The 24,837-nt window shown below is 43.5% G+C and overlaps 1 protein-coding gene across 1 annotated transcript in view; it reads left to right on the forward strand.

The window, feature by feature from the left end:
- The window catches only part of SCAPER (S-phase cyclin A associated protein in the ER), a 444,723-nt gene that overhangs the window by 408,414 nt on the left and 11,472 nt on the right, over positions 1-24,837 (forward strand). The window contains exons 28-29 of the mRNA XM_012801961.2: positions 960-1,197; positions 6,510-6,659. Of these exons, the coding sequence (XP_012657415.1) occupies positions 960-1,197; positions 6,510-6,659 (388 nt within the window). The remainder of the gene's footprint in view (positions 1-959; positions 1,198-6,509; positions 6,660-24,837) is intronic.

The raw sequence follows: 24,837 nt of genomic DNA on the forward strand, positions 1-24,837 counted from the left end.
CTTGCTGCTTTACTGCTGAGTTGAGGATTCATTTGCCACTGCCCTTGTCTCTTTGTGCTTACTCCCAACATTACCTGCCACAGTTGCTAGGCTGACTTAAGGATGATTTGCTGTAGGCCTAATCCTGCTCTTGTGAGTCTGGGCCCCACAGCCTTTCCTGCCCTTAGTCCTCAGTGTCAGTGTTAGACCAGTGCTTTCAAAAGCAGTTGAAGGGCCTCCCTGTCACAGTGTACCAACACATTACTGGGATTTTGAGGCTTCATGCTTTCCCGATAGCTGTTTCTCCTAATAAGATTCCCTTTGCAGGGCGGTACCTGTGGCTTAGTGAGTAGGGCGCCAGACCCATATACTGAGGGTGGCGGGTTAAAACCCGGCCCCAGCCAAACTGCAACCCAAAAAAATAGCCGGGCTTTGTGGCGGGTGCCTGTAGTCCCAGCTACTCGGGAGGCTGAAGCAAGAGAATCATCTAAGCCCAAGAGCTGGAGGTTGCTGTGAGCTATGATGCCATAGCACTCTACCGAGGGTGACAAAGTGAAACTCTGTCTCTTAAAAAAAAAAAAAGAAAAAGATTCCCTTTGCATATTCAGAAAGGAATCTACAGTGGTTTTTTGATCTCTGAGTTCCAAGAGCTCTTCTTGCAGGCTGCCCAGTCTGCCCAGTCTGCCCAGATGCAGGCACTAAACAAAGTGGGCTCCCTCGACTCCACAGTGCAGGGAGGGAAGGGCGATGGCAGCCTCAGCATTGGCTGCAGAGCGCTCAGTTGCACTGCAGAAGAGAAGGGAAGCCACAGCACACTTGGTGGGGAAGGCTGCATTTATTCCTGAGGTTTCTGGTTACCTTATTACACAACTCAGATGGTTTGTTTTTAACGGTCTGCTTCTCTTGTTCCATTTGACCTATAAAAATGCTAACATCCTTTAAGTAGATTTCTCTCAAAGAATTGAATATCTCTTTGCCAGGTCACACGGCATATTTGACAGTGACCGTCAGGATCCCACGGGGCTGACAGCTGCCCTCCAGGCCACAGACCTGGCTGGGGTCCTGCACACGCTCTACTGTGTCCTCTTCCATGGCCCCGCCTCGGACCCCAGTGCTGCCAGCCCCAAGGAGAGCTACACCCAGAACACCGTCCAAGTGGCCATTCAGAGTTTGCGCTTCTTCAACAGTTTTGCAGCTCTTGATCTGCCTGCTTTTCAGGTACCACGCTTGACTTCTGTTGATATTAACCAACCAAGAGTTAATGTTTAGGTATAAACACGATGTGAGGTTTTTTGTCTGGACTGAGGCCTAAGATTTATGAAGCTGCTGCCTTCTGGGAACCGTATTAGATGCTCTTCACATGCTTTCTCCTCTACTCTCATAACTACCATGCACAATATTACTATACCCATTTTACAGATGGAGGAGCTGGTAGTTAAGTAGTTTGCCCCCGCAGTTACACATTGCTGAGTGAGGACTAGTATACCCTGACTTGCTGACCCCAAAGCCTACGCTCGGCCCATGCCACACTGTCCCTTCTAAATCTCTTGTCTTGAATTCTTTACATAAATGCATTATCATCTCATCAATGTTTAAATATTAAGGAAAGTAATGGTTTCTTATATAAACAGAGCCAAAATTAGATAAACTGTTTTGATGGATATTACTTTCTATGGATAATTTAACTGATTTGTGTCCAGTGTAAAGTACATGTATAGTTAAATGTGCAAACCCCTATAAATTACATTTTTATAGCTAAAGAAAGAAAAATTGCTTTATGCTATAATACTAGACTGTCAGCTTAGAAACAGATTTTTTTTTCATGTAGGAAATTTAATTTTCGAAAACACTGAACCTTTGGAACAGAGCAAGCCCCAAGGAGTAGACTTTCTCTTTCAGTTTATTAACTGTCAAGTGATTTCATTAAAAAGGGAACAAACTTGGCAGATGATGAACCCATAATTTAGATGAATTGCTTTGCTCAGAGGGAAAAAGGTTATAGAGATACAAATGTATGAAAATAGTCATCTCCGCCACTCTTAGATGGAAGAAACACTTCTGTTTTGTAGCTGATGACAAGTGTGCAGTTCTTTAATTGATGTCTTCCTGCCATTCTTTTCAAAAAAGGAAATTAATAAGTTCTATCATTGGATCTAGTATCTTTCAACTTCACAGAGTTAGTTTATCCATCAATAAGAACAGAAATCCCTTCCCTAGGGTTGATGCTTTTCTGTTTCCAAATCAGCTGAACTAGGTATACAGTATGAACAGTGATGGGAATTTACAGCCACACCTAAAACAGAAGATATCTGCTCCAAAAAATAATGGTTCTTGCCTCAGGGTTGAATATAACATCTGTGTTTTGCAAAGACCTAAGCTCATTGTTTTTTATCTGAAAACGGCTTGGAAATCAAGAGACCCTAATTTTAATGTGTTCAGAATATGGAGTCCCGCAGTCTGCCCAGCAAGGATCAGCTAGGTCCAAATAAAGTGCTTCCTTTGTTTCCAGAGTTTATGAAAAAGCAAGTGTCTCAAAAGTGACTCTTAACTTCTCATTTCCTGTGTCTTCTGACCAGGATTATACTTCTGCAGGGTACTCCATGTCTAGGTTAAGTCAGCCGTTGTCAGTCAGTTTGGGGATCAGGGGACCCAGCTCCCTGCTCCCTCCCTCCTCCTCTGAGTTTGTGGCCTTAGCAGCCTCACTCATGAAGGAGCCCCACTGAACTTCAACCAGGCCCACTCCCTAGTGCCTTTTAGGTACAATAGCCAATAATGTTAGAAAAATCAAAAGCTTGTTTCTAGAACCTCATTCCCAACCAAAGTTAAAACCAAGTCCAGGTCTGTGCCATGTGCTGCCTAAAATGTATCCCCTACTTGAGCACTTTCAGGCTAGTTCAGGAGTGGTGGCTGTTCTCAGAATAGGATGCCCTGCTCTCAGGAGAAAACGCCCTTCCTTGGCAGTTCTCACCATCCCCAGTGCCTTCGCTGCTCGATTCTCTTGTCTTTCACGTAGCTCTAAATTTCCTTCTTAATTCTTTGCTTCTTATTAGATCTCTGTTCTGCCTCTCTTATTCTAGCTGTGCTTTCCATAACTCCTTCTGATGCTGTCCCCAGCCACAGTTCCCAAGTACCTTTGCCCTTGATCAGAGCATGAGCCCAAAAAACCTGCAGAGGCCTTTCTCTCCCTCCTGGTCCTGGCTGCCATCTTTTTGGTCCCCAAGATCCAGTACATGTTTCTTTCTGACTCCTCATCGGCATGAGAGGGGACCCAAACACCCAGAATTTCTATCACTGGGGACTTCAGTACACTTACCAATGATGAGCACATTATTCCCAGTTACTTTTAGGCATTTAAAAAACAAACATAGCGGGATAAACAAGCAGCTGTTTTATTGTGATTAAGATTCTACGAGTATAATTTGGACAGAACTGAACACTCTGCTGCATGATGTCAGGGCTCCTGGTAGGAGCTGAAATTATCTGGAGGCTTCTTCACTCTCATATTTGGTGGCTGCATTGACTCACAGACAAGATTCACATGGAACTCTTGGCCAGAGCATCTGTATCCTGCTTCTCCATGTGATTGGTCTCCTCAAAACATGGTGTCTGGTTTCTGAGTGGGAGTGTCCTAAGAGGAAGCTTCCAGAAAGCAAGTATTCCAAGAAGCTACAGGCTTTTTATGACCTCAGAAGTCACATAGAGGAGTGTTTCCCCAAAAATAAGACCTAGCCAAAAAATAAGCCCTAGCAGGATTTCTATGCATTTGTTAAATATAAGCCCTACCCCAATAATAAGACCTAGTGATGGGCTGTATAGCCACACCATGCATTTTGGCACAGAGAGGAAGACATCCCCTGAAAATAAGCCTTAACATCTTCTTGAGAAAAAATAAATATAAGACAGTGTCTTATTTGGGGGGAAATATGGTAGTTATGTGTCAAGATATCAAGCATACGTTATTGATTGAATTAGTCATAATCCTCCAGATTCGAGGGGAGGGAGACATAGACCTCAGCAGCTGAAACACCATGTCTGTCCACACAGACGCTGTTACTATAGAAGAACATGTCTGAGTACACGAGGACTGACTGAAGAGTATCCAGCCATGGTTAGTACTCTTTTCCATAGTGCATGGCTGGATACTTTCTAGACAGCCCTGTATAATGCACAAGTAAATTAAATACACAATGTTTGCATACTGTATAGCAATTGAGTGAGTTTGGGAGAAAAGTGCTATTTTTATGACATATGATCAGAGAAATTCATGACCTAGTTCATCAAAACAACTTATGTATCAAAAGTAAGATTTTAGGAACTATGTACATAAAGGACAAGAAAGTAGGAAGGTGTACATCTAGGTCGAACCTCAGAAAAATGAAAAATAACGTCTGAATTGCCTGGGAGGCTCAAAGGAACTGACGAAGAAAACTGAAATGAGGCAAATGGCTTGACCTGCCACAGAGTTACACCAGATGGCGTAAGACAGGTCGGTGGCCTGGGTTCTACAGCACAAGAGTAGAGACCTGGTATGGGGAGCTGTCCACATCAGACCCCTGGGTCTGGCACACTGCCCTGACTTTGAGCCCTCACACGGCCACTTCAAGTTGTGGACCTTAGAGAGGTCATTTGAACCCTTAGACTCAGTTTCCTGATCTGTAGGATAGGATTAAAAACAGCTATCCGACAAGACTGCAGTATAAAGATGCTGTGTTAGCGAGCACATAGTAGGCCTCCAGAAATGTGAACTGACTCAGTTTCTGAAGATGGTGAATTTACCCAAACCATCTTGCAGATGCTGAGCCAGAGAGTTGGGAACTGGATGCAGCATCCCCAGTGTTCCCCACACTTCTTCAAAGCCACAAACCTGTACGCTTGCTTTGGGCGAGACCCCATCCTGTAATAGTAACAAAAGGTTATCCATTAAACTGCTTTCTTCACTGGTTCCATTTCATTGTATACTAATAAGGCTGTCAAAATATTTTCTTCCTTCAGCAAAGAGTCTGATTTCACTCTGAATTCATATTGGCACAGATGGCCTTGAGATCAGGAACACTGTATATTGTATATACTTTGACAGTTTTTACAATTGAAGGTGGTCTCAAGAAACAAATCAATGTACTGACTTGGCAATTAATTCTAGCTAAAAAGAAAATATAGTTTCCTTGAAAAATTGGTTTAATTTTTATATTCAAACTTACATGCCCTTTGACCTGCTCTTAACAGTGAAGGTTAAATAGAGGTCACTGGGTCATAGCATGCTGGACTCAACTAATTAAATAAGGGCTGAGCTGAGAAGGTGTCATTATTTGATTTAAAGGAGGAAAGCTCTCTTGAAGTCTCTTTGGGGATTGAAAAACATCTTTTTGTTTCAGGGCTATGAAACAGAAAGCACTCTTTAGCAGTCATTTTGTTTCCGCAGTACTCACTGAAAGGACTCTGTTTCACCCACTATTAGGTAAAATAAATTCTCTGAAATATCCAAGCTGCATCATATCAGACCTGGTTCAAGCCCACCAAGACTTCAAGTCAAGAGCAGAGTTTAAAATGCTCCCTTTCCCACAGGCCAGCAGTGGTGCTTCATTCCAGAGTGGGCTGCCAGTGTATTCTGTGGGCTTCGTCTGTCCCCTTTGCCCTCCTGTCGCTCTGTCTGCTTGACATGTTTATTAAATAGAAGCTTCAGGCTGCACAGACAGACTCAGACTCTCCTCCTGGGTCTCTCACCGCCAACAGCCCCTTGCTTGTCTAGAGAAAGGATCCCAGAAGCCTCATAGCTGAGGGGCTTCATAGTTTTGGGGGATATTTTGCTGTTTTGGGGGGGGTTACATTCTTTGGGAGCCTGTGGTTTATAGAAGTGTTAACTTGAGTAATACCTAGTTGTTATTTATATTTGTTTTTTGTTTGAACATAAATAATTAGAAAATATATTTGTCTCTGTGTACAAGAAAACATTTTCTCCTTCGAAAAAAACAAATATTAATAAGTTAGCTAAGTGGTAGATTTACAGGTGAGTTTTAATAGTTTTTGTATTTCTCTTCCAAATTTTCTATAGTAAGAATATTTGTATAATGAGAAAAATGAACTATTAAAAATGGAGGCAAGGCACAATGGCTAAGGTCTGTAATCCTAGCACTGTGGGAGGCCGAGGCAGGAGGATTGCTTGAGGCCTGGAGTTTGAAGTTGCAGTGAATTGTGATGAGGTCACTGCACTCTAGCCTGGGGAACAAAGCAAGACCCTGTCTCAAAAAGAAAAAAAAAAGGAATAAATTGCTTTAGGTAGATAATATCTTGATCCACGTGGTGTAGGTATTTGGTCTGCTATGCTCAATTTTCTGTCCCTTTTCAGGTTAAACATTGAACTTATTCTCATTTATTAGCATAAGAACCCCTAAACTGAACTGTTAAACACAGTACTGTAGAAATGTCACACGTTTTCCAGCACCGTGCCAGAAAGGGCACAGGCCCGTCTTTGTGATTTGCAGCCCTGGCTCTCCCTGGGCTGGGGAGTTCTAACTGTTCCTTGTCTCTGTCAGTCTATTGTAGGGGCAGAGGGCTTGTCCCTTGCATTCCGGCACATGGCCAGCTCCCTGCTAGGTCACTGCAGCCAAGTGTCCTGTGAAAGCCTCCTTCACGAGGTCATCGTCTGTGTGGGCTACTTCACTGTCAACCACCCAGATAACCAGGTAAGATGCCCTGGCAAGTTCCTTAGACTGCTTCCCCAGCACTGAAAGTGTGAGGTCTCAGACTGAGAAAAGGCAGGCTAGCCTGCTGGAACCCATCTGCCCTCTGTGAAGCCCTTTAACCAGGCTCCAGGGATATGTCTCTAGCTTCTTCTCTCCAAAGAGATTTGATCAGCACTAGATTAGCACTAGGGCCTCCTCTTAGAGATCTAAAAATAAAGTACTTTTAATAAAATATTCTTAAGCCACACAGAAGCATCTATTTGCTTACCACATAGATTTCTGATGCTATAGCCATCAGGTTTTTGTGTTGATAAGGTGGATCTTTCACCTTGGATCACTTTGCAGATAGTATTAGCGACTGGTGTTCTACGAAACTGCTTACAGGCTTCTAGGTGGTGTCGGATGAGAGGCTGAGGGGACAGGACTTGGCCTCTCCTTTCTGCGTCACTCAAGTAGTTTTGCTTTTGTAACTGCTTTATCTGACTTCCTTTGGAGCAAGATCTACTGCTTCAAGAAGTTGGAAAATCTGTTATGGAGTTTGCAAAAATAATAGCAGTAACAATAAAATACTTTAATTTCTCTTTATTTTTGTAACCAGAGTTATGGCATAACAAATGTATCAAATAATAATTCCTGACAGCCTCATTTCTCTAACACCCCCATTCAGCAACGCATAGATTGTAGCTAAGAAAAAAGCCTCTGAAAACACTCTTAACCCTCACTCTTAGCTTACTGACTTTTTCGACAGTCCTACCAAGCATGCTGACTAGGTTTATCAGCACGAGCAAACTAGACCAGGGCAGGAGGAGAGGAGATGGTGATGGTACCAGAGGTGAGTGTAAGACGAGAAGCCACCCTCTGAGCTGGGACTGCAGCCTGCCTAGGAAGACAGGAAGGCCCAGGAACACAGAAGCCACAGCCATCTGGGTTCAGAAGCACACTCAGCCCTGCTCTTTATTTCCCAGATGATTGTTGATGCCACTAATGCTGCCCCGAGTGAGCACAAAAGTGCATTCCCTCTAAGAAAGGTGAGGAAGCAGCAGTTGCCTTAGAAAGATTCCCATGGTTAAGATACAGAAAATCTAGACACCCCCCCCCCACCAGAATACGCTCAGTAAAGTTGCCCATTTGCAGACTTTGTTGACAGCAGAGCGGATGTGGCTTTCTCCCCTCCCACCACAGTAGCTCTCAGGCAATGCCCTTCCCCTCCAGTCACCTCCCAGTGGGGTGCTTTGTCCTTTCTGCTGTCCCGCCCCTGTAGGTTCAGGAGTCCCTTGCAAAATTCTCTGAGGGAAATCTTCCATGTGGATTTTTTTTCTTCACTTGTATCCATTCACCCTACTAAATTTCATTTTATTTTCTTTTAAAAGTTTTCTTTATTTCTTGGATGAAAAATATTCCTTGTTTATTATGAAAAAGACAGGGCAAATGTAAAGAACGAAACAGAATCCGTTCCTCCAATCTCAACATCTCAGCCAGCCACTGTTAACATTTCGGCAGGTTTCCTTCCAGTCTCTTTTCTATGAGGAATTTTCATCGCTGAGGTCATACTGTACAAACGCCTTGTCCTGCTCACTCAGCGCTGTACCACAGGCACTCTTTGTGGAATTTTTTCATCACCTTGTCTGTGTCAGGCATGTTAGTATTTTTAATCATGAATGGCTTTATCTCATATGGATATTCATGGTTTACCTAACAATTTCCTGTTGCATATTTAAACTGTTTACTATATATCATGACACTGTCTACAGCATTTGAAAGAGGTGAGTAATTTCTGTGTGGTAATATTTCCAAGTGGGCCATTCTGTAGCAAAAAGTTGGGTTCTTTCAGTGTATCCCATGTCCGTGATGGTTTGAAGCTTTATGCTTAAACCAACTCTGTTACGATAAACTTACTGAACTCAGAATTTTGTGATATTTCAGAGTTTTTCTGCAGATACTGGATCACAGACTAATCTCTCCTTTAGATAAAACACACGCTGCTGTTATTTCTGGGCTCACCAGAGTGGATGGGAATTGGAGTCCGGGGGCTTGGATTTGTGGGGGGCATGTAAGACCTGACTTAGACCTGGTGGGAAAGTGATGACTGGACATGTAGGTGAGAAAAAAGCAGATGAAATGGGCAGTGAGAGGGTTAGACTACACAGAGGAGGAAGAGGACCTGGAGATCATCTCACTTGTCAGGGAAGATGAAGGTGCGGTGGGGTTTGGAGATCGTTGCCAAGCGGTGAGCTCACTCTGAGGAAGAAAATCAGGAAAGTGAAAAAAGCCAGACTTCGTGTGTCAACACCTTGCCTCCTAGAAGGACTGAATACGAAACCCGATGTCCACTTCTGATTTGGGGGAAGATCGGACAAGTCAGTTGAGCTCTCGGGCAGTTGCTGAAGTGCAACAATCTATGAGAAGAAAAAATATGGTTTTTAAAAGTAGAGACGAAGGAATAACAGAAAAAGAGCAGTCAGAAAAAGCAAAGACACTGTACCTTGTGGAAATGGTTTCTGAGCACAACCCCTCACACTAGTGGGGTTCTTCAGGCTGTTCTTCCCATCTGTTGTCTCTTGAACCTCATTAGCTTTTCAGTGAGGCCATAAGCACAGGTGAGGAATTGAGATTCTAAGGAGTGAAGGGAGCTCCCTGACATTACATAGCGAATTGCTGGAAGATCAAGACTAGAACCCAGGGTTTGCAAACCCTAACTCAGCACACTTGTCACACCATCACACATTGCTTAAGAACGTCAGCTGTGTCGTAGGCACTGTCCACTGGCAATCACTGCAGTGTATGTGGGACGGTGGTAGGGAGTGTAGAAGATGGGCCCGCCCACCCACCAAAGTCGTGCTTTGAGAAGCTGCCATTCTGCCCCTCTGAATGCTGACGTAGAACCTGCTAGGGCATATCTGTGTACCTTTCAGGGAGACTCATACAGATACTCATTTATGAGTACAAATGGACCACAATTTAGCAGATATGCGTAGAATATTTGGTTTCTAGCCTCAGCTCTGCCACTAGCTGGGTGATTTTAGATAAATCCTTTCCCTTCTTGAGGCTTGAGCGTCCCTGGCCATACAAAGAGGTAGGTTGGTTCTGGGAGTGAGTAGCGGTGATAGCTGCACAATATTATGAATGTACTTAATGCCATGGAATTGTAGGGTTGAAATGGTAAATTATGTTACGTATATTTTATACAAGAAAGTAAATAAAAAATAAGAAGTCTACTGTACTAGATGATTTCCCCTGTGAGCTCTATGAGTCTGTGACATTTTGAAGGCTAAAGCTGGACTCACAGACACACCAGCATGATCTCACAAAGACTCCAGGCCATTCTGTGGTTTTTCAGACCTCCTCACTCTGCTCCAGATTCTGTCAGCAGCAGACAGCTCAGTGAGCCAGCTGCCCACTATGTGGCTTCTTATCTTTAGAAGCTCCCTATACTTTGGCTGCCCCAATAATAATAGAGGGATCTATTGACAGGCACCCATAAGCAGAAACTTCTCCAGGTAAGATGTCTGGGACCTGCTCTGATACCTTCTCCAGCCACAGTCATCTCACCCGTACCAGGAGGCTGTCCTCGGCAGCGCGGCTGGGCTCCATACCAGTCTGCATGGCAGGGCTGAGTATGCTGAGGTGATAACTACTTGTATCTCAGTACAACTGAGAGGTTTTCTATAACTGTAAACCATTATAAAAACTAGTTCTATTAAATTTTTTTTCTACTTCCCCTACCAAAACCCAGTAATTTGCTAAGTGAGCATTTGGTAAGGGGATGTACTAAGTATAGTTTTAAGCACTCACCCAGCTTCAATCAAAAATTCCTGAAGCCTACATCCTAGGAGGGCTCTGGGAGATATCTAGTCCATCTTCCTCATACTGTAGGTGGAGAAACTGAGGCTCAGAGAAGGAAAAGAAATTACCAAGCAAGAAGAGGCCGAGTCCAGCCTCACCATTGGCAGTCCAGGGAGTTTACACTTCACTTCCGTTCTTATGAAAGGGAATTTATTTAGCCTAATGCCAGTGTCTCTAAATCAGGAATTTTATAGAAATTATGATGCTCAATTCATTGACAGTGTCCATGTCATCAGTCGTAGATCACGTTCATTTGCAGAGCTGGTTTGTCCACTTGGGATCCTTGATTTCCTACTGGGGAAATAGCTTGTGTCTTCCTAAGACAGGGGAGCCTAAACCCCTGCTGTCGTCAGGTTGTATGATTAGCGACGGCTTTGCATAAAGGGCTGGCACATTTTATTTGTTACCATTTAGTCTATTAACTGAAGGACTGAGCCCCACGATACTAAGGATGACTTCAAAAGAAAAACCTGGATAATAAAAGTAATGCCCCATCCTTGATGGAACTAATCATCTAGTCCCTATAGGGTTGCAGTTTCTAATTAAAATGTTGTTTTAATCAAAAGCTTCCTTGTATTTTATGGCAGTTTCATGAGTCTCTTTAAATTCCTTCCCATTTAATTATTATAATGAACATAATTAGTATGTGCTGTCAGCCCTTCACTTTATTTACATTTTGTATTAGATAATTAAATGTGTCCTGATAATTAAATTAAGTTGAATGACAGATGATTTGACTGCCTGCATTATTACTAGACTGGGAATAAGCACCTTTGCATATTCATTTTAGTTAGCAACTGACTTTTTCATTTGGAAAGATAGATTCCAGCTATCAGAGATGGAGTCTCTTGTGACAGCTCAAAGGAAGGGTCCCTTCAGCCCACCTTTGCCTGTCTAGTTCTCCTCTGGCAATTGTCTGTTCCACACCATGTGTGCCGAAGGCTCCTGAATGCCTCCCAGTAGATAAAGACAAGCAAGCCAGCCCTGGAGGGAGGCTCCTGCTACTAGGTTCTGCCTGAGCTATGTGGCCTGCATTTTCCAGGTCTTGTGTGATCTGATGACTTAGTAAGAAACTTCAAACATTCATCTGACTAAAGATTTCCAAAATGAACCTGTTGTACCCACTTCAGGTGATTTCCGGCACACAGAAACAGGAGCCATTTCCTAGTTGTATCCCATCTGTGCGTGAAGGAGACACAGTTGTGTGTTAAGAATGGCAGTTTTCTAGAATCCCATTCCAGCTTTTAAAACTCTCAGAGGTGACCTAATTCCTGTTCAAACATTCTTGCTTTACTCACTGTTCTTCTCAAAGGCGGATGGCCCTACGTCACACCCACTTGGTAAACTCCCCTACCCCCTCCCATCCATGAATGGAGGCGGCCCCCAGGTGGGCTGAGCGTGGAAACTGCAGCACTAAAGGCCTTTCTATTTTCCCAGAGTTGGCAGCTCATTCTCTAGCTGTCACTCAGGCATTTAGCTTTCTGTATTTTCCTTCTTTGTATGAAAAATACCAGTCCTTTCATAAAATAGAAGTGCTCATGTCTCAGGAAGAGCCTAAGAATTTCAACATATAACCACTTTGATACCAAGTTGCTCTTCATATTATAGCACCAAAGAAAAAATGTGGGGATTTTCCTCCAAAAGTAGAACAAAAAATTCTGAACTGAAAATAACTTCTGCCTAAACATTTACTTTAAGACTTCTAGTGAGTGACCTGGTTAGTGCTAGAACAGACAAATTTGCCAGTTAGCAATTCTGGCCAGTTGCATTCAAGTCACCAACTTCACAGAATCAAAATTTTACAGTGGCATCTATTTCCATCATAATTTTGGTGAATTTTCCTACATAGGGTAGTCTGAAGTGCCACATGCTCATACTAGGTACATGTTTTACTCCACAGCCACCTGAGAGAGGACCCCTCAGGGTGGCCCAGGTGGCCACATTGCCAGGATATCAACTGGAATAGAAGCAGCCACCCGAGGAGCCTGCACTGAGCCCTCAGACTGAGTGCTTAAGACCAGAGCACTTAACGGAGAAAGGACTTTCTTTCTCCCTTGCGGGACATGGCCTCCTCATCTGTGACTGTCCTTTCCACAGATCCTCATGCTGTGGCTGGTGCAGCAGTAGTTAAGGAGGCACCTGAACAAACAACCTTGACTGAGTCTGCACTGGAGATGTTGCACTTGATCTCTGATGGTGCACAAGGTCAATGTCATATGGTTAAGAGAATGAGCTCTGAAATCTGCTGGCTTTGACATCCCTGTTCTGCACTTTCCTAGCACTGTGACCTTGGGAAAGGCACTAAACACTGAGTCTTAATTTTCTCATCTGTGAAATGAAGGTCATGATGCCTCTACGTCCCAGTTCATTATGAGAACTAATGAGCCAGCAGAGGGCCTGACACAGTGAATGCTCAAGAAAGGCAGCTGTTGCCGTCCCTGCTTGCCCTCTCATCATCATCTTCATGGCAGATGACAGTACTTCTGATTACCTAAAAATATTAACAGTAGGCTGAATTCATAATTATGGTGTAGCGATTGGAAAAGAAACAGGATTACACAGATAAACTGTCCTTCCCTTACCAGACTTCTCAATTTCCTGTTTTCAGGGAACTAAGATTCAGAACAGTCTCATAAAATAGCTGTTGTGAACTCTAACATTACAACTCTGAATGACAGCAATAGTTTCATCTCAGTTGAACTATAAAAAGCTGGGATATACAGATGGCCAACATACATATTTTAAAGTGCTCAACCTCACTAATCATCAGCAAAATGCAGATTAAAACCACAATGAGATACCTTACCCCTGTCAGAATGGCCTTTTGTTGTTGTTGCAGTTTTTGGCCAGGGCTGGGTTTAAACCCACTACCTCTGGTATATGGGGCCAGCACCCTACTCCTTTGAGCCACAGGTGCTGCCCCAGAATAGCCATTATTAAAAAGCCCCAAGACAATAGATGTTGACATGGATGCAATGAAAAGGAACTCCTCATACACTATTGGTGGGGGTATAAATTAATACAACCTCTATGGAAAACAGTATGGAGATTCTTCAAAGAACAGCAAATAGACCTGCCATTCAATCCAGTAGTCCCACTATTGGGTATCTACCCAAGGGGAAAAAAGTCATATCAAAAAGATACCAGCACTCATATGTCTATCACACAGCATGGTTGTTGACAATTACAAATTTATGGAATCAACCTAAGGGCCCATCAACTGATGATTGGGTGAAGAAAATGTATATATATACCATGGAATACTACTTAGCCACAAAGAAGAATGAAGCAACTTGGATGAAACTGGAAGTCATCCTAAGAGAAGTATCTCAGGAATAGAAAAACTTTACATGTACTCACCTATAAGTGGGAGCTAAGCAGTATCTATGCATACTTAGAGTGGTATAGAGTTGACTTTGGAGACTCAGAAGCGGGGAGAATGGGATGGATGAAAAATTACCTACTGGGTACAGTATATACTATTGGGGTAACGAGTACACTAACAGGCCTGACTTCATCACTGTACAATTTATGTAACAAAAAACTACTCGACCCCCTAAATCAATTGAAATTTAAAAAAAAAAAAAAGGCCCTGAGAAATCTTGCAATAAAATAAAATAATAAAATAAAGTTGGGATCCACTAAGCTCCTTCATCAGTGGCCATGAGACCAGCAGGTTGAGAAGGGTCACTGTAAGGTCTCACTCATTTAGCCACAAGGTGACATGAAGTTAATCGTCTTCTTCTGAGCTCCATCCCAGGACAAGGCCCTGCTTCAGAGCAGCAGCAGCACAGAGTGAAGCCAAGCAGTAAACCCCTCAGCACCCTCTTCCCAGGACATGCAAACCCAGACTTTCTGCACAAGGTTCAGAGACAAATGCTGCCAGGTGAGGTGAACGCACAAAACTCAGTTATCCTTCACTCACTTGGAAATCTTCTATTGGGCTATGAAATAGACAGAAGAAAATGAGGCCCAGAGGATCTCTTGTCAGTTTAACTCGTGAAAATGATAAATGAAATCACAGAGAAAACACCTCTTCTGAAACAGGACATTTTATCTGAGGCCCTCATCAGGCACAGAAAGCCCATCACCATGGAACTAACACTGGGGCAGTAGTCAGAACTGCTGGATCCTCGTACAGCCTTAGAGCTGAGTGACTCCTGACAAATCACTGCCCTTCCCTGAGCTTTAGTTCTGTGTCTGTAAAAAGAGTTAGGTTGGATGCTCTGAAGGGCCCTTCCAGCTCTGACAGAGGGTAATAAATAATTCTGAGATGAACTGGGAAGTCATGGCAAGACCAGCATCATGTTCATTTCTAAGTACAGTAACACAGACAGTCCACTCTAGCCACACCGGCCTTAAGCACACCTTGTGTGTCACCTTAAGCCTGGTTTGAGGGGCTCACTTCCAAAGGAGTCTTCTCAGACTGAGTCATGTTAGTGGAGAAGCCTTCCCTGACCATGGCATCCAACATAGTGAATCAGCCCCATGGTCACTATCTTCCCTATGCCCTGCTTTATTTTTCTTCACACATTTATTACACTCTGACATTTATTTATTTTGTTTGTCTTCCTACCCCCACTAAAATGTAAGTACCTGGAGAGCAGGGTCTTTGTCACCAGTAACCCAGCACAGCCTGGGACCTAGCTGTTATCTAATAAATAACAGTATGTGTTGAATGAATGATTAGATGTTGAGAGAATACAGGTCTCTCCTTTTGTATAAACTACAGAAAAGGTTAAAATGCCCCAGATTTGAAAGATACAGCATTTTTATTTTACTGACCAAATCTTCTGAATTAACTTTTGGCTAAAAATGTAAAAGCCATCCTTTTGACATTGTAATTTATTTTTAAACCCTTTTTAAAGAAATTTCTGAGCTTTGTTCTTGATGGAGCCAGTATCTTTGAGATCCAAAGGAAACTACTTATGTTTACTGTTTTGGCAAATCCTATATTTGAGAAACCAGCAATGTGTAAGGGAAAGTTTTAGAGTTAGACTCGGGTTCATACACCAGCCTCTCCTCTTACTCAGGTCGTATCTGGCCGTGGGGAGGCTATTCTGGGTGTTGCTTCCTCAACCATGACATAAGAGACAAGAGTTCCAATTCTTAAGAGTTAGAAGATTAAATTCATCCTATATCTCAGGTCCTTACTATGAGAGTGGATGCCTTTGGGGTTGTTGCTCACCAAATTAGTGGCCTTATCACAGTTAATCTACTCTGACTTATTATGAGTTGGTTTTTTTTTAAGGTGTTCTCTTTTTCCTTGTTCTTAAGATGGGTCTTGCCGTCAGCCCTGCTAGGGTGCAGTGGTGCCATTGTAGCTCACTGCAACCCCAAATTCCTAGGCTCAAGCCGTTCTCCTACCTCAGCCTCCTGAGTAGCTGGGGATTACAGACAAGCACTGCCACGCCTGGCTAATTTTTCCGTCTTTAGGAGAGACTGGTTCACTCTTGCTCAGACTGGTATCCAACTCCTGAGCTTAAGTGATCCTCCTGCCTCAGCCTCCCAGAGTGCTAGGATTAAAAACATAAGCCACGAAGCCTGGCCAAAAGGATTTTTTAATTTTTGTTCTAAATTTCAAATATCAAGGGATACAAGTGTTTTTCTTACATGGGTGAATTGTATAATACTGAAGTCAGAGCTTTTAGTGTGTCTCTCACCGAAACAGTGTTCATTGCACCTAACAGGAAAGATTCTTGTCCTCACCCCCTTCCATCCAAAAAAACCTCTGTGAAACATACGTCCCACTCTCAGGAAGCACACGATGGGAACATCTACCTTTAAAGATTAAAAAATCACTGTATCATTCATTTTACTTCAGTTTTTATCATTACTATTTTTAATTTCAGATTAATATGAGGGTACATATGTTTAGGTTACATTGCTTTTGTTTCTAAAGTAAAGTTAAGTTGTAGTTGAGCCCTTCACCCGGGGGCGTGCTGGACCCTCACATTGTGCACATTAGGAGAGATCCTGCCAATCGCCCTCCCTCCTCCCCTCCCCTTTCCCTCCTCTCGCTTCCCCTCACTAGAATAGACTTGTGTTCTTCTTTTGTGGGGGCATGTAGTTGTTTTTCTGTTGCTTTCATATTAGTACCTAGTTCATTGGATACTCGCTTTTCCATTCTTGTGATACTTTACTAGGAAGAATGTGTTTCACCTCCATCCGGGTAAATAAATACAAAAAATGTAGACTCCATCTTTTTCATATCATTCATTTTAATAACAGGTTTGCTGAGGGCATTTGAAAATATTCCTAAATGTGTTCACATGTAGTTCCTTTGAGAGCATGCACTTGAAGTCTGCCATCAGACGCTCACACCGGTCAGAGGATCTTGTGTCCTTTCGAGGCAGCACCCCCTGGAGGAGGCTTTGCTCTGGGGCATCAGTAGGGTGCTTTTGTAGCTTGAAAGAGGAGTGTGGACTCTGGAGTGCTGGTCTCAGCCCGACCTCTCAGTATCTCTGTACAAACCACTTACCTTCCTGGTGCCTATTTCCCCATCTACAAAATAAGAGTTATATTAATAACACCTCATGGGGTTGTTGTACAGATTGAATTAGATCATTCACCTGGTCATTAGCATATTCCCTGGCCCAGAACAAATGTTAACTATTGATATTATTGTGAAATTATGTTAACTCGTGATCATATTATTGTCAACATTATCATTGTCTGCCTCCATATTCCCTCTTCTTAATGGGAAAAACCCTGGAGTATCCACGCCAGTCAGCTCCGACACTTAATGTCACCTTAAATAGGCCATCTCTGCTGTCAGAACATGTGTCTCCATATGTTGACAAACTAAAGAAAGCTCAGGGCGTCTTCCTCTCTCAGGGTCTCTGGGCTGTCACTCAACACACTGTTCTGACACAGCCACCAAGGGACCTGAGAGGGTCCGTCTGGCTCTGGCCAGCTGCCAGCTCCCCGTCCCAAGAAGCATGCCCGGTTGGGCTGGACACACCTGACAGGTGATCAGCACATGTTGGTCTGGAAGGCAGTGAGGGAGAATCTCCACTCACTACTTCAGGCTGTAGAAGTAGGAGGGGGAGACCTCACACCCAAATAGTTCTCTTCCATAGGGGCAATTGCTAAACTGAAAACACACCATGGAGATAACTCCGAGGTGCACTGAGATTGTGTTAGGGAGAGAAACTGGAAAATGGCTCACATGAATCAATGTGAACATTTAATGGGTCTTAATTGGAACCTTATCCTACTATACTTAGAGCAGAGAGATGAAAGCAAAAGAAATCTGAGAGACCATTTATTTCACTCGAGAAAGCAGTAAACTGAAACTACAAAAAGATTTGATGACTATTATATTTTTATGATTAAATAAAATTGTCATAGACTAGTGCTGGCGAGCCCATAAACGTTCCATGGAATGTGTCCATGCTCTGTGGCTGCTGTTAGGTTAGGACTAGAAAACCTATCAGCCTGTGCTCGGCACTTGTTAACCTTGCTCTTCTCATACCACCTAAAGTCTCCATGGTGGAGAACATTTGTCCCCAGTTCTCAGAGGAATTGTCCAAACCCTGCCTAATGTTTGCATTTCAAGGCATAATTGAATGCTGTCCATCCACCTGCCCACCTCCCTGTGCCTGCACACGGATCCTGTCAGTGTGGAATGGACATAATTCTATAATCCTAGTACCCTGTGCAGTATGTGTGTCAATAATCAAGAAACTGGATTAGAATATCAGAATAGGTACTAGGTGAGGACTTGGGGGTGGCATAGCTTATGTGATGACTTTTTTCATTTGTTCTTAAGGGGAAAAAGTTCCTCTTTCTACCATATTGAAATGTAATACCTGCACAAGTATGGGCAGCGTGGGGCACGTGTGTGACTGCGCATAGCATAGGGTCATATTATGCCTGAAAGTCACAGGCCTGCAGAGATCATCTGGCACAGCCCCATCACTGCCACAGAGAGAAGCACTTGGCGTAGGGCCCTGGAACCAGGCCCCTGTACGTTATCCATGGCCTTCTGTGACCAGCTAGCCTCTTGCCCCCACCGTGGTGGTAAATGGGACACCAGTAATGCAAATACCCCAAAAATCCAAAATAAAGTCGTGTCTCAGATTTATGAAGATGGGATGAATCTGTGTAATTACCAAGGTCAGTGCTCTATGTACAGGATCTTTGTCAAGTGTAAAGTAAAATGGAAGCAGCACTTTGGTATACTCCAATGATTTTTCAACCTGTGTGCCGGGAGAGGATCTTAGGTGTGCCATGAAAATTCTTGAAGATCACTAATTAAATTATTTTCAAAAGAAGTTCAAAGTACAGTAAGTATATTCTTTTTTTTCATTCTTTTTTTTTTTTATCAACATAATTTAAGTGTGCTAAATTAACTATAGGCTCCAGTGTACCATGAGATAAAAAGGGTTGAGAATCAGTGGTAGAGCTCCTGACGAGTTATAGAAGCTGTGACTTCTGGGGTTAGCCAAGCCTTTGAGAAAATCTAACCCAACTCTCTTATGCTGTAGGATGTGTTTGAACAAAATTTAAAACATGCCTTCATTTAAGAGATAACTCTTCTCCCAGAGCAGACAATGTGAAAGAAGGAAAAAGAGGCTTTAACATAGAACAGAAAGCTGGAGGGTGACTTATTCTTGGGGAAATGCCAGTATCGTGAGCTTTGTGTCCGTATGAGCATTCATCACTCATTCCTTCTCTCATTTATCAGCTTTTACTAAATGCCACCCTGTGCCAAGCCATGTGCTGGGAGATGCAGGAGTGAATACAGCCCGGACCTTGTCCTTATCAGTCCCACAGCTGGGGGCAGTGCTGCCTGTCAAGAGTGCCAGGCACTGTTCCAAACACCCAGGATACAGTGGGAAGCAAAACAAGACCTCTCTGCCCTAACGTTGCTGACATTCTGCAGCTGAGGGAGACCAAGCAAACCTAGATCTGTGCCAGAGGCTCCTCTTGAAACCATTTCACACTGGAGGTGGTACTTGAACTGATAGGTGAAAATGGAATACTTGCCAGTAGCAAGGTAGGAAGGCCATTCCAGACATAGGGGAGAACATGAACAAAGGAATGGAGATGCGAAATGGCCTGGCAGGTTTGGGGAGTTGCAGTTTATTCTGTCTGGAGCTCAGGATGTAGGAGAAAGAACAAAAGCTAAGACCTGTGTACTAGCCAAGAACTTGGGGGTTGATCCTGTGGAGGACACGAGGAGCCTAACTTAACTGTTATGAGCAGGAGGGATGATATGCCAAACTCAGAGTCCACTGCAGTGTATGGAGAACGGGTAGGGGGGCATTGGTCTTTCACACTGGTGCTCCAGGGCTGTGAGCAAGTGCCCTGGTTGTGAAGCATTATTTTCCTGCAGCAGTGGAATGATGTTTGAGGCAGGGATCTGCCTAGAAGATGCTTTACTATCTCTCTGCTAGTGATGCTCATTACACAGCCTGCAGCTGAGCAGGGGCCTTCCCACACAGTTCTCTGGAGGGACACAGCAGGACAGCAACTCAGCCCTCTCTATGTGAGGAGAGCACTGGTTTCTTTAGAATAAAACCTGGTTTCCAAAGCCTATAAACGGCCTAGCCCCTAGCTTGGCTCAAGCTTCTCCTGATGGCTCTGGTTGCTTTCCTCCCTCCTTCCCCTCTTCTCTCTCTCATCCTTCCTCATCCATGCTTTGCTGGTGCTGAAGAGCAGGAGTCCGTGGGACCACCAAGAAGCAGGCAAGTGTCTTTGTAAAGGGCCTACCTCCCACACAGGCCGCCAAGATCTCTGCTTTTAATCTCAGCCTAGAAATCCTCTTACGGGAGAAGCAAGTTTGGGAGGATAAGAATTTGTTTGCAGTGCTAGCCAAGGGAATCTTGTATTTCTCTGCTCTGATTTTGATTTGATTATGTGTGTGGACAGACTCTTCAGATTCTTCTCCTGAGATATTAAAGCCACTCTTCCTACCCTATCCCTGAGGCATCAGACTAAAGAAACAATTTGTATTTGGGGCATGCCATATTCTTCAGATGATATGTAGAGGTCCCTGGCCTCAAGGACCCTCTTGTCATATCATTCCTGGACCTGAGCTCCAGGCATGATGAGCTTGGCAAGAATGATGTGGGCATAGAGTCTTGCAGTACACTGGCCTCGCCTGGCCGTTGCAGCCGCTGCATCTTGACTCCAGCGGGTTGCAGGGCCAGGCTGTGGTGAGGAATGCAACAGCTACTTTGTTTCTGCTCTGCTAGAAAAATAGTCTTTGTTCAGTGATTTACAGACTCTCTGGGCTGTCTCCTTTAATGAATTTAGATGTCTAGACACCTATTTTTGCCCTTCTGTTGAGGACATCTTGTCTCTGACAAGAAAAAAAAAATCTTGGGCATAAAGAATTTGCCCTGCTGAGATTTAACTATTTGTATACATTTCTGTGTGATTTCATACCCTTCTCATTCTTAACACACTGACCAACTGATTTGGCCTTAGTTTTCACAGACCAGCTCCTGAGCCTGGTTGAAAGAAACTGCCCCTGCTCCACCCCACCCTTATTCTCTGTATACCATCGTGCCAAGAGGCTGTGGGATCAGATAGGGTGCTGGCCAAACACCTGGTCAGCTTTTCCTATGGATTCAGAGGCAGTGTTAACTGAGGACCTTAAAGGCCTAGAGCTCTATAGGACCCCTGGGGTAAGGTTTGGAACCAAAGCTCAGTCATTCATTCATTCCCCAGACAGTTAATGAACAGATATTTACCAGGCACTGTGTTAGGCACGATCCAAGTACTGGGGATAAAGCAGTGAATATAAACCCTGTCCTCACAGAGCACATAGCTTTGAGACTGCTGAAAATGGGATTCATACCAGTCTGGCTTTGCCTAAACAGCTGCTCATCTAGAGTGGGACCATGTGGGTAATTCAGAAACTTGCCAGAAGGCCTTCTGGAGGAAAAAAAAAAAACCTAATAAAAATAGCACAAAATGGAGAGCTTTCTAAAACCACTGATGGAGTCCTTCTAAATAAGGGGAAAATTCAGTATCACTCTTAAGTCTGATTAAAATCAGCAGATTCATAAGAGTATAAGTAGGTGAAAACAGAACTTGACCATTTTCTGTTTCATTTCCTTGAATGTGAATTCTAGAGCTGCAGATTTCACTACAGGACACCATGGTCATCTGTTACATACGTAGATTGCGAGAAAAAAATATTTTTTTTCCTTTAAGAAAGGAAAAACTGTATTAAATTTGTAATACTTAAGTCACATTTAACTTCTGTGATTACAAGAGGGGCTCAGCGTGACTTGTAGTCATCTTTTGTTCTCAGTATATATTGAGTATTATAATTAATGCAGTTTTTCCTTCTTAAAATATGCATACTTTTTTTTGGCACCCTGTGTGTGTGTCTGTGTGTGGCAAGAAACCAATGCAGAATCTTTTCCTAGTTTGCTTTTATTATTTAGTGTCATGATTTTGGTATGGTCAGGAAATGAACCATTCCCATATAAGTGAATTTTTGCAGATGACCAAATTTACCTTTAAAACATAATATGTGTTTACCATTAACTATTTCCAATCACATTTATAATATTATGAAGTTTTTTGCCATATTCAGAAAGGAGTTCCCACTACTATGTTAGGGCACATGAGGATTATCACGTATGTGGAAGCAAATTTTTAAAGTGTAGCATGCTAAGTAAAGGTAATATCTTATAATTAATAAGATATTTTACTACAATATACTAATGCTCTCAAAACCAGCTAAAGGGGTTGTAGATACTTCCCCTTATGCCAAATGGTTTTAGGCAACATTTTAAACTCTCATTTCTGCTTGAAATCATTTTAATTCCCAGCCCATGTTCTGGTCAGTTTACCTATTAAGTATCTTCTAATTTGCCTGTTCCAATCTACTCTAGTCCAGAAAACTGACTTTAGCCTGAAATGTGAGCTGGTACCCAACTGTAGCTTACAGAACGTTCCTGTGCCTAACAAGCATGGATTTTGAGTAAAGAACGGGAACTCCGTGAGGGCAGATGTCTCTGACTTGTTGGGCACCCCACCCCGGTGCTGTCCTCTTGCTGGCCTGAGTAGTGCTCAGCAAGTGTTTTGATGAATGCACTAATCTCTCTGCTCAGAGCCCTCCTGGCTCCTTTCCTGGTTGTTGGCTACATTCCAAGTGTCACAGTTGAAGGAAAGGATCCCTCTGGGTGAGGAGAATTAGGATGACTTACATTTATATAACAGATAGCCTCCGCAGAGGCTTTCCTAGCCACTCTCCTTGGAGTCCTGTGGAGGGACTGTGGTAGCACCATGTAGATGTGAAATGTGCAAAATGCCCAGGCCTATGACATTTTTAAACCAGACTTGCGACCACTATTACCCTACCTTTGTATTGTTGTTATTGTTTGTTTGTTTTGAGACAGAGTCTGACTCTGTTGCCTGGGTTGTAGTGCCCTGGGTTCAAGTAATCCTCCTGCCTCAGCCTCCCAAGTAGCTGGGACTACAGGTGCCCCGAAGCTAGTTTTTCTATTTTTACTAGAGATGGGGTCTCACTCTTGCTTAAGCTGGTCTCAAACTCCTGAGCTCAAGCTATCCTCCTGCCTTGGCCTCCAAGAAGGCTAGAATTACAGGTATGAGCACTGCTCCTGGCTTACTTTCCTATTTTTGTTTGTTTTAAATTTAACTTTAGGGTGAAACGATACAGATCATACCAAGAATTAATAGCATAAACATATTTTACATGATAGCATTTGTTTCAAAAATATGAGACCAGGTTTGCAGGGGATTCAAAGCCTGTCCAGGCTGCCCGGAAGGCAGCCAGCTGCACACCCACAGTAAGATGGTGCTCATTGTGGAGTCACATGTTCCAGCAGTTCATTCCTGAGAGTCTATCCCCAGCACCAGCCCTTCCTCTCTTTCAAGTTCTTACATCTGATAATTTGAGACAAACCTTTGGCATAGCCCAGCACATAGCCAAGAACTGGTTATTTGATACCAAGCCAAGAACAGTGTAGGTTTTTGAAGAAAGGCCTTTTGTGTTAGTTTAATCTGTGTGTCGGTTGGTTTAGTCTGTTTAGAATGGCACTGTCATCCTCATCTTCAACTGGGCTGGCAAAGTCAGGCAAGAAGCTGGCTAGTGGCCAGTCATGGGAGTGAGCTCAGGTCTGGCAACAGAAAGCCCCTCTTCCCACGAAGGGGCAGCCTCATGAGTCTTATGACACTGGAGGGGCCTGGGAGGTGAGAAAGAAGCCAGAGTCGTGGGAGTTTTCAAAGCCCACTTCTACCAATGGCAAGTCTCTGGAACTTTCTGAGCATTAGTTTCCCCATTATGTAAATACACTACCTCAGAGTTTCGAGACTCAGGTGATGTAGGCAGAGGGGCTCTACAGCCTGTCAAGCACTGACTTCTCCCAGTGACAGACTTCTACTGGGTTGGGTATTGCTGAGGTTCTGGCAGGTGGTGTCCTAGAACACCTGGAATTCCTTCATATTAAGTGAGAAGTGTTGCCCACATTTGCAAAGGAGGAGGATCTTTTCCAGACTTCTTATAACCTAGCCAGGAATTCATTGCTGGTGCCCAGGACCTTGGGATACCAATCCAAACTTCCTTCTAGAATAGAAACAGCTTATCACAAAATCCATTCTTTAGGTACTAGATATGCAGACTTAAGGCAACACTATGTAAATACCATTGAGGCCTCAAATTCAGAAAGTTGCATGTATACCTCATGAGAAGAGATGGGGCATGATTCGTCCACAGGGCAATATGGATGGGTTTGTTAACTGGGGGCCTCAGTCACATTGTTTCATTCATTCCAGTAACTGAGGACCTCCTCTGTGCCTCATCTACCAGCACAACAATGAAAGACACTGGAAGAGACACAGTCCCTGCTCTTCTGTCATATGGGAAACACTTAGATGTGTGATAGCTGCAGCCATATCTTTGAGTTGGAAAGAAAAGACTGTCTTTAACTGTGCTGCCTGGGAAGACTTCCCGGGCTTAAGGATTTCCTTAAGTCTTTCAAGAGAAGCTCATCCTGAGTCTGAATCAGGAGCCCACAACACCAGCCTGTTAGCTTTGGCTCTTCCTGCTCTATTTTCAGATTGACAAGTCTAACACAACAGCCTCAAAACACACACACACACGTAGAGTAAGCTAAGCCTCTGTTCCTCTGCACCACTTACCTGTGTTCCTTGGATCATACTCGTGCTGGGATTTTCTTTTCAGAGCTGTCAGAATGCATTTCCTACTCCACCACCACAAGATCCTGGCTGGCAGCCCGAGCACTGTTTGCATAGCTCTCTCCTGTGGAGACAGGGCCAGGGAGAGATGGTAGCAATGGCTTCCCAGGTGAGAGGAAGCTTATTGATGAGTCCCAGCCAGAGAGTA

The sequence above is a fragment of the Otolemur garnettii genome, unplaced genomic scaffold, assembly GCF_000181295.1.
Source record: "Otolemur garnettii isolate 467f Iridium unplaced genomic scaffold, OtoGar3 scaffold00011, whole genome shotgun sequence".
Lineage (NCBI taxonomy): Eukaryota > Metazoa > Chordata > Mammalia > Primates > Galagidae > Otolemur > Otolemur garnettii.